The sequence below is a fragment of the Macaca nemestrina genome, chromosome 4, assembly GCF_043159975.1.
Source record: "Macaca nemestrina isolate mMacNem1 chromosome 4, mMacNem.hap1, whole genome shotgun sequence".
Taxonomy (NCBI): domain Eukaryota; kingdom Metazoa; phylum Chordata; class Mammalia; order Primates; family Cercopithecidae; genus Macaca; species Macaca nemestrina.
The window spans coordinates 163,103,576-163,114,435 of NC_092128.1; the positions used below are offsets into that span (position 1 = coordinate 163,103,576).

The window sequence follows — 10,860 nt, forward strand, 5'->3', positions numbered from 1 at the left end:
GTTATCTCCCACTGGGTCCCTCCCACAACATGTGGGAATTACGGTAACTACAATTCAAGATGAGATTTGGGTGGGGACATAGCCAAACAGTATCAAATGGCCTCTCAACATAGCAGAAGAGCATGGCAGAAAGAACAATACAATAGATCATGTTGGAATTTGCAGTAATGCAACTTTAATAATAGCTAAGTCTCTAAAGTGACACACACCATCACTTCTACTTTGTCCTACTCATTAGTAGTGAGTTACTAAGTCCAGCCCACTTTCTAGGGAAGGGACTTAGGTTCCACCTCTTGAAGGGAGAAGCATCAGAGTTTTGGGGGCATGTTTTAAAACCACCACACTGCCTATAGTCCAGTGTGGGATCCTCATATTTATATATCTAGGGCATCTCAAACTCTATGACAGAAAGTTGTGGGGAGGGAGGTGATACAAGAGAAGATGGACCCTCTCCTGGCTTCCTACCATGTATTCCATATTGAATTTCTTTCAATTACATGAAACCTTTCTTTCAGGTCCATATGATTGTACTCAGCATTTTTCTAATCTTTTGCATCCATAATTCCTAGAAATGTCCCTTCCACTCACAGAAGATTTTAAGTAGCTGCCTACTACGGGTGCATTCCAACTTCTACAGTAATCTTGGGAGAGTTTAATGTCTCAGAAAACTCCTTAGAGGGAATGACTTTTCTTAATTTTAGTGGCCTAGTTTTCTGTTCCATTTGATTTGCAAAGTAGATTTTCTCATGTAAATGATTCCACCTCAGAAATGATAAAGTGTGGTATTCCTCTCTCAGAACACAACCTCTCAGCTGCTTCAGATATCTCCTTCCCTCACTTCTTCCACACCTGATCTTTAGCCTGGCTCTTACATATTCTCCAGGATGCTCCCAAGAAAAGAGAGCAGAAGCACTTAGAACAGGAGTAACTTTTAAAAAGAAAGTTACTTTTGTCAAATGATGCCCCAACCTATAGACAAAAAGAACTCTCTGTGGATAACTGAAATGCTCAAGTTCAAGCAAAACTAGGAGCCCCTAGCGGGATAGGGGGCAGTTATGCTCTATGTGTGCTCACAGAATGTTGCAAAAATATCACAAGACTTTGGTTCATTTCTGCCACTAAGTCAAACCAAAATAGGCTACAGTGGCGAAACTCCCAACTGACAAACAACTGACCACCTAGAGTCAGCCAATAAAGAGAGACTTGTGGTTTTAGGTTTAAGGGTTGTCCAATCAAGGCTCTGATCCCACTCCTCAGCTTTGCAGTTTTTGTCATTATAATCTCTAACACTCCAGCGTCTCCTTGAAGACCTTTTAATTTTGTCCTGAAGGCTGCATTTCCCCAACCTATAGATTGCTTTCAGAAAACAAGGTTCTACAGGCGCCTGCCTCCTCGCCCGGCTAGTTTTTTGCTGAGGCAGGAGAATGGCGTGAACCCGGGAGGCAGAGCTTGCAGTGAGCTGAGATCCGGCCACTGCACTCCAGCCTGGGCGACAGAGCGAGACTCCGTCTCAAAAAAAAAAAAAAAGAAAAAAAAAAGAAAAAAGAAAATAAGGTTCGCGTCCTCTCTTTGTCTCTTCAGATTTCACGGTCTTTTGTTAACACTTTTAAACAATGTAAGGAAATTAAACTAGAAAGTCTGGTTCACCAAATAAAAAAAAAAAAATACAACAACATTTAAAGAAAAAATGTCTGAAAAAATAGGACTAAGGTTATGAAATTTATAGTATATTCATGGTAGACAGTGGTAATATTTTATTCACAAAGATCATGCTGTAAATTCAGATATTGTCAAAGCATATAAGGAAATTGAGGAGAAATGTCTTTGTTAAGAAGTTCAGGTTTATTGTTTTGGATGCAAAATTTCTCCCTTCCACCTGCAACTTGACTATGTAAGTTGTGCTTAATGATGTTGGAAGTAGAAAAGCTATCAGGTGTTGTTTCTTCAGTGCTAAAACCACTTTCTTTGGGGTCCTCTTGACCCACCTCATGATTCATGGTATGAATTGTTGAGTCACAAGGTCTCTTAACCTTCTTAAAAAGAATCTATCACTCCAGTGTCGGTCACCAGCAACCTCAAAGCAGTCAACATATGTAATATACTGAGGTGATCAGATACACCTGTTGCCGCCCTGTTCCACCTGAGACCTGAACAGATAAAAGCGAAACATCACAGAGATAAAATAAAAACAGACCCGCCTGGGAGAATCATGAAAGCAGTCAGGTCCTGCCCTCGCTCGAGAGGTCTTGGGAGGCTCTGCCTGAGAGAACACAGAAGACTTCTTTCAGTTTTGGCAGCTGCTGCTAGAAGCTCTGCCTGAGAGAGGCAGTGATTGCCCAGCTGACTGACGTCTGAAGGACTTCCATACCCTTTCAACTCTTCTATTGGCGTGCTGGTCTCCCAAATCATGCTGTGTTTCGTCGCCCTACTCTTATTACTGCCTGTGTGCTGAATACTAGTTGCACGACTGGTAGTGTGTGAAGGCCTTGCAGTAAACAATGAATCTGAGCATGTATTATTGGCTTTGAGTCACTGGGAAATCCTCCAACTTAGTTAGGTCAGAGTTAGCACACCTAGAACGTGGTGAACCTAATTAACATATCAATTGGTGTAGCTAATAAAGAGATCATCCTAGATTTAGATCATCTTAAATCCAACAAGTATCTTTATAAGAGAAGAGAAGACAGACACAAATGGAAAGAAGCCAAGTGAAGATGAAGGCAGATTAGAGTGATCCTGCTACAAGCCTGGAGTCATTATGAGCTGAAAGAAGCAAGAAAGCCATCTTCTCTAAAGCCTTCAGAGACAGTGTGGTCCTCTCAACACATTCATTACAGACTCTGGCCTCCAGAATTGCGAAAGGGTACACTTCTGTTGTTTTAACCCATAAAGTTCGCAGTAATTTTTTATAGCAGCCCCAGGATACTAATCTAGAGTGCAAAGTGGGGGTAGGGCACGTGACTATAAGGTGAAAAGCGATTGGTTGGGGAGGATTCTAGCTAAATCCTCTAAGGCTAAATCCTCTACAGTTATTTAAAAGTAAATAGGCTTTTCTAATGGGTAGATATTTCATGATATTTCATCTGTTGCTGACTTTTTTTTTTTTTTTTTAATATAATTTCCGCTTTTTCGTCTGGGCTGCTGACATGCCATCCAGACTGAGGAAGACCGGGAAACTTTGGGGCCACGTGAGCCACGGCCACGGCCGCATAGGCAAGCACCGGAAGCACCCCGGAGGCCGCGGTAATGCTGGTGGTCTGCATCACCACCGGATCAACTTCGACAAATACCACCCAGGCTACTTTGGGAAAGTTGGTATGAGGCATTACCACTTAAAGAGGAACCAGAGCTTCTGCCCAACTGTCAACCTTGACAAATTGTGGACTTTGGTCAGTGAGCAGACACGGGTGAATCCTGCTAAAAACAAGACTGGGGCTGCTCCCATCATTGATGTGGTGCGATCGGGCTACTACAAAGTTCTGGGAAAGGGAAAGCTCCCAAAGCAGCCTGTCATCGTGAAGGCCAAATTCTTCAGCAGAAGAGCTGAGGAGAAGATTAAGGGTGTTGGGGGGGCCTGTGTCCTGGTGGCTTGAAGCCACGTGGAGGGAGATTCATTAAATGCTGACTACTTTTTCAAAAAAAAAAAAAATATATATATATATATGTATATATATAATATATATATAATTTCCAACCCCAGAGGTAAGACAGAGTTTATATGCATGTCAGAGAGCATTCTGGGAGCAGAGTCGAGAAACATTCTGGAAATGCCTAGGAGCCCATAAGACCCCATGTAAAGATATTTACTGATGCCCCTATTTTCTGTCCATTACCTCATCTTTGCTTCTGTGCCATATACCCTGGAGTCAGGACCATTGTGGTTCAATGTTTCCAGGCACAAAACTTCTGGTCCTCTTAGCAGCCCGGGAGAAGAAATGATTCAGCCATCAGGTTCATCTAACTTCAGCCCCCAATTTTTCACCGGACCTCCACAGTCTCTCCAAACTCAGAACACCTCAAGGAGTCAAGTGAATTGGACTAGTTTGATCTTATCATTCCCCTCTTTAACCTTAGGTTCCAGCTTTCTCTGCTCTGCTAGAGTCCATTTCCTCCCTTTCTTTTAAAATAGGTAGTGACATTGTTTCTTCAAGGTGTTTTCTTTTCCATTTTTTTTCCTCATGGACCTGTATGCCTCTTGCCATTTTAGTTGATGTTCTAAAATGAAACAAAAATAAACAAACTTGTTCAGTCTGATTGTCATACCATAATTCTCCTCTTTATATTTTATCTAATTTGCTGACACTACTGTCCATCAACTTACCACAGCTACAAAGCTGAAATTCAAATGTATTTCTTCTCCCTTGTCTCCCATACCACTTAATCACAAAGGCAGACATATCTTGCCCCATTTAAAAAAAAAAAAATCAGTACACTAATCTCTAACCCTAATGATACTGCTTTAAAGGCTTCTCGTCATCTATCAGTTAACTACTGAGACACAATGTCCCTCCTTTTAGAATGCATCCCAAAACCCATCATCCACAGATCTGCAGAGTCATCTCTCTCATATGCACAGCTGAAGATGTACCTTCTCTTTTCATACCCTTCAAAAGCTGATCTCATAGGTCTAGATCAATGCACAGCTTAGCATGGAACACAGGGCCCTCCTGGTAGAATCTTTTGACCTTATCGCATTCATAAATTTTCACTGCACCCAGGCTTATACTCAATGTTCTAGAATCACCTATAATCTCTATAGCTTTGTCATTTCCTCAGATTAAAATGACTTTCTTACTTCATCTTTTCAGTCTCCTCCCAATCTTCCAAAACAAATCAGGCCATTTGTTTTCTCCACTGTGAAGCCTTCCTTGTCCCCTACCTCCCCTACCCAGCCTATCTTGCTCAACCTGGCTGACTTAGCCAATGATTATTTTCTTTAATCCTGGAAGCTACCTCCATTATTATCTTTATTATGATTATCTTTAAATACTCTCTTTTTCTCCTTTGAGATGTAGATCTTTTACAGTAGGTACTGTTCTTTATTTAAAGTTTAATTATTGCTTTTAGCATAGTGATAGGTACATAATTGAATTTAATGAAAAATTAACAGATCCCTTTGTCCTGAAGAAGGAAGCAGACAGAGAGGTGAGAGTATACTCTGACATTAAAGTAGGTAGTAATGTGCATTCCAATTCATTTTTGTCTTTTTCTAGTACTAACAAACTTCATTGCTCAATGCTATTACTTATTGCTTCTTGAAATGTTGTTTCCTACCTTCTCCTACTAACTATTCCAACTCAGGTCAGATACGATGCATTTTCAAAGCTCCCCATACAAAAGAAGTCTTATATTAATATGATCCATCAGAAATAATGACATTCAGAACTTATTCCTTTTCTGTGCTGCAAGGTCAATTTTCCTACCTCTATTGAAGCATTCATCACTCTAAACAGCAAAGCAAAATACCTCCCAGGACTTAAGATTAGAATTATGGTAATATCAACTTGCAGTAGTTGACCTAGCCTTGCATAAAGTATAATACTTCCAAGCAATCACAGACAAATGGATGATTAAGCATTTTTTTCAAAAAAGAGGTCAGGATCTTGCTTTAGAAAGAGACTACCTATATTGACAGGCTTAAGTCTGCTGTACAATTAATGTCTAAAGTGAGGAATGTTTCAATCAGGAAAAAATGAATGTTTAGTGGAGAAAAAAGAGAAACTGGAATTCTAATATGCATCTAGCATTGACGACTGCACTGAAGAGTACAGACTTTCTATCAAATTTGGGGGAGACACACACATCATACACACAAACACGCACACACACAGAGGCACATTCTGAGACACATTGATGATATCACTGATGAATTTTGGTTCTGTTTAAATAGCTCTTTCTTTCATTATTCTGAGAAGATAAAGTTGTTCTTTCCATCTATATATCCAAGCATACATTAACTGCTCAAGAAGTTTTATTAAGCGGGTGTGTATATGTACAATATTTTAAATACAAACATATGTTGGTGTATTGATTATAAATCTCAGTTACAAACTACGATTACATCAGTTCCATTCTTAGGTTGTGATTTTATAAGCCTTATGGAAAACTATGTTGATAGCGAGATTACTCGACAGTTTCTTTTATATTGTTTTTCTTTCTCACTTTGTTATTCTGCAGTCCAAGGTAACCCTTTCATAGAAGCAGAGCCAAGAATAACAACATTATTCATCTTCTCTACCTTCAAGTTGAAGTGTGCTGTATCAGCTACTAATATTCCAAACACTATGAAATAAGATGTCTGGAGCTTTGTGGCTCCTTCTTATTCCTACCTCCTCTGTTTTGTTTGCTTTGTGGTGTGTAATAGCCCTTGACATGTTATATCTAATTATATTAAAACATGGTACATCACACAGGTCATGTCCCAGGAGGTCATGATTTAACATGGAGGAGAGGAATATTCTTAGGAAATAAAAGCAGATGCTAGAGAATTGAAGATGTCCACAAATTACCCAGAGTAACAAAAATAAGCTCTCTCTATATATATTCTTCCTGCCTTTTCTCTCTTCATTGTGTGGAAGACAGTGTCATGTCTAATTTTCTCTTTGGGTTCATCATTTTCATGAGCATGTTATGTGCCAAATGTGAATACATCTAGTAGATGCAGTAAAAGATGCTAACATTCTGAATATATTCCCCCAAACAGCCTTAAGAATTCAATCCTTTATTACTGTATCCCACTAGACTCGCAATGTTGTAAATAGAGAAAAAATAAATGGACAAGATCAAAACTGTAAATTATTGAAACTACCTCTTCCCAAAATAAGTGCTTAAACATGATAAGAATATTTCCTTTGTTACACTAAGTTACACTATAATTCATACAACTTGTTCTAAGTCTAAAAAAGTCTCAAAAACACTAATATTTAGGTATTTAAAACTGAAAATAGACCTATATCACTGTAAAAATATAGACACTGGACTTTGCAAATCAAGAATCAACATTGGGAAACAGTCATTGTACACATCCGTGAACATATGAAATTCAAGGAAGACAAAAGGACAAACCCAATAGTAGAGGTCATGATTCAAATCTACAAAGTCTCACATTGCCTTTTAAAGTTTTATTTACAAAAATTTTCTCACTTACTACCTTGAGTTTGCTCTGGCCTCTTGTTTTCCTTTCCTGTTTATCTTTATTCTTTTTGTATACCCTTTTAACCCATATCCTTCATCATTTCCCACAAATTTTCTTTCATATTTAGAGTAAACTTTAAATTGCAAGCAATAGGATTATTTAAAAATGTTAAGGTGCACGGAAAGACACAGATGCCTGATCATTAGGAAAATATCAACAAGAGGCCTTGGATTGGAAGGAGTCGTGGAAGATCTGCAAACCCAATAGTCTTCTGTCTGTTTCTCTCTTGCTTTCTCCATTTCTAATCCCCCATCCTTTGTCCCTACCCCCCGCCTTCTCTCTCTCTCTCTGTCTTTCTCTCTATGCTTTGTGGTGTATAATAGCCTTTCACACGTTATATTTAATTATTTTAAAGCGTGGTGCATTGCATATGTCATGTTCCAGGAGGTCATGATTTAACATGGAGAAGAGGAATTTTCTTAGGAGAGGACTTTTCTTCTACTCCTCCTTCTCTCCTTCTCTCTCTCTCTCTCTCTCTCTCTCTCTCTCTCTCTCTCTCTCCCCCCCCTCCCCCACCTCCTTCCCTTTCTGTTTCTTTCTTCTTTCTCTTTCCCTCACCCCAGTCTCTCCCTGCAAGTGTGTCTCCATCTGGAGCATCTGCCTTTGATTTCTCTGCCTTGCTCAAGGTCCAGTGTGTGATCATGCCATAAAGCACATGCCTTTCCAGCTTTAGCACTGTCATCAGATGACTTAATTTCTTAGCTTTTCAAGTCCATTGAGTACCAAATGATTTGCCTAGCTTATCTTTTTTTTTTTTTTTTTTTTTTTTTTTTTGAGACGGAGTCTCTCTCTCTCACCCAGGCTGGGGTGCAGTGGCGCCATCTCGGCTCACTGCAAGCTCCGCCTCCCGGGTTCCCGCCATTCTCGTGCCTCAGCCTCCCGAGTAGCTGGGACTACAGGCGCCGCCACCACGACCGGCTAATTTTTTGTATTTTTAGTAGAGACGGGGTTTCACCGTGTTAGCCAGGATGGTCTCGATCTCCTGACCTCGTGATCCGCCCGTCTCAGCCTCCCAGAGTGCTGGGATTTAGCTTATCTATTTAACGGAAGCTACAAATCAAAGGTAGTTGACCAGGTTATTGAATGGTTGTCATTGAGAAGGATTTATACTGCTTTATCAATTATCAACAGCTGCGGGGGACAGAAACACAAAGAAAAAAAAAATGCAGCTTTCTTTTGAGGTACTAGATCTAGATCTAACAAGATCTAGATCTAGTACCCATAGAAATGCTTCACTGCTTTATTTTCTCTACACATTTGATTTCCAGTCACAACTTGCCTTTTTTTTTTTTTTTTTTTTTTTTTGAGACGGAGTCTCGCTCTGTCGCCCAGGCTGGAGTGCAGTGGCCGGATCTCAGCTCACTGCAAGCTCCTCCTCTCGGGTTCACGCCATTCTCCTGCCTCAGCCTCCCGAGTAGCTGGAACTACAGGCGCCGCCACCGTGCCCGGCTAATATTTGTATTTTTAGTAGAGACGGGGTTTCACCGTGGTCTCGATCTCCTGACCTTGTGATCCTCCTGCCTCGACCTCCCAAAGTGCTGGGATTACAGGTGTGAGCCACCGCGCCCGGCCAACAACTTGCCTTTATATCAATTCAAGCAACACAGAGACTATTGACTTTATACGAAGAAATTATTCATTTCCTTATCCTCACATTTATTTCACACTGTTAAGCTGAATTTAACTTTGACATCAAATAAAGTTTATGTTCTTGATAATATTTTCAAAACAAATTATTCAAACACGTAGAGTGTGCTTCTTCAAAATTGACATTCAAAACAAATGGGGCCAGGTGCGTTGGCTCATGCCTGTAATCCCAGCACTTTGGGAGGCTGAGGCAGGTGGATTGCATGAGGTCAGGAAGGAGTTCAAGATCAGCCTGACCAACATGGTGAAACTCCATCTCTACTAAAAATACAAAAGTTAGCAGAGCGTGGTGGTGCACACCTGTAATCTGAGCTACTCTGGAGGCTGAGTCAAGAGAATCGCTTCTACCTGGGAGGTGGAGGTTGCAGTGAGCTGAGATCATGCCACTGCAGTCCGGCCTGGGCAACAGAGCAACTCCCTCTTGACAACAACAACAAAAAATGGCATTATTTTATTTTAACCCGTTATACAATCTTCACCTTCAAAACAATTCCCTGATGTTTTTCACTGCAGTCAGTGATCTGGTGTTGATTGAACATTTGACTTCTGCCTGATAGAATGTATTATACTAAGGTAAAACTCTGCCACACTGTCTGATTACTTTATCCTTGCCCTTCCCTATTGGATAGGTATTTATGACTAGTTACCTGGTGATTTTGACTGAGAGTCAATAGAAATTCAACAATTAGAAATCCATGTAGAAATCATTAACAGCTATGTAAGTATAATATCTTGTCTAAGAAGTAGAACTAAATCAACCCCTAGCTACTACCCAGGACTTTGTAACTTAAATGTAGCCCAAAGTAATCAAACAATTAATTGTCAGCTCTTTAAAAGTAGCTAAACTTCTTTCCCCTTGTGGATTGTGAACATCGAAAGGTTTTAGGCCAGGCGTGGTGGCTCATGCCTGTAATCTCAGCACTTTGGGAGGCCGAGGCAGGTGGATCACCTAAGATCGGGAGTACGAGACCAGCCTGACCAACGTGGAGAAACTCCATCTCTACTAAATAAATAAAAATTGTAAAACCTCGTTAAATCCCACGTCTCATTTCAGTCATCTTTCCCTTTCACAATTAAATCTCTTAAAAGACATAAGTCAATGATTCCAGGTCTTTATCACATATTGTTTATGCTACTGCAATCTGATTTCCTGCCTCCACCACTGTATTTTGCTCTTGTCCAACAGACCAGTGCGAACTTTTCTGTAAAAGGTAACTTTTCATACCTTATCTAACCTGACTTGTCAGTATTAGTTGTATTGATTGAGGACCCTTCTTCTTAAATGATTTCTTTTTTCCATCCTGGATATCCACTTTTGCTTACCGGAATTAACTGTTCATCCACCCATAGAATTTGCTGTTTCTTCAGAATTCTATCCTAGGCTTTCGTCTTTTCTCACTTTAACACTAGTACTAGGTGATCTCCTTTATTCCCATTACTTCAATTATCATCTCTATGAGGCTGTCTTCGAAATATATCTCCAGCTCAGACCACCTTAATGAGCTCCAAGTCCATGTATCCAACGAGGCTCCTGCAGATCCCAAAGCACCGTAAATATCAGCTAAGTTCTTTGCCTGTGTCTTCTAATTTGCATTTGCTCATGGTTCCTGTATTTGGCAGGACGTCCTAGAAATGGACTTAAGGATGGAAATTTGTAGCTAGAAAATTTCAGGGGAACACTGCTGATAGGAGAATAGGGAGAGTGGGCTCAGAGGAAAGAGGAGTTGAATTGCAATGCACTTGCAAAAACAGGCTTTAGTTAATATCACAGTAAGCTCTAAAGCTGAAGTGGCCCTTCTGAGTTGTTCCAATTTGAGGCAAAACAGTTGTGTCTTTATACGAAGACATTCACCATTTTGCCTGACCATTGAAGGATAGTTAGGAATGTTGAAAAATGCATCTCCTTTTGGAAAGACCAATCTTTAGGAAAACCTCAGATGAGCCAACAGCTGGCCTTAGTGAGCTAGCTGGCATCATTCCTGGTAGCTGGATGAATGAATGCCTCATTTCCAAAGAGT

At 40.2% G+C, this 10,860-nt stretch overlaps 1 protein-coding gene across 1 annotated transcript; it reads left to right on the forward strand.

The window, feature by feature from the left end:
- The first annotated feature begins 3,127 nt into the window (after positions 1-3,127).
- Positions 3,128-3,631, forward strand: LOC105498541 (large ribosomal subunit protein uL15-like). Its single transcript, XM_011770690.2, has one exon. It carries the CDS (start codon positions 3,147-3,149, stop codon positions 3,591-3,593), a length of 447 nt encoding a protein of 148 aa, XP_011768992.2. The 5' UTR covers positions 3,128-3,146; the 3' UTR covers positions 3,594-3,631.
- Positions 3,632-10,860: the final 7,229 nt, after the last annotated feature.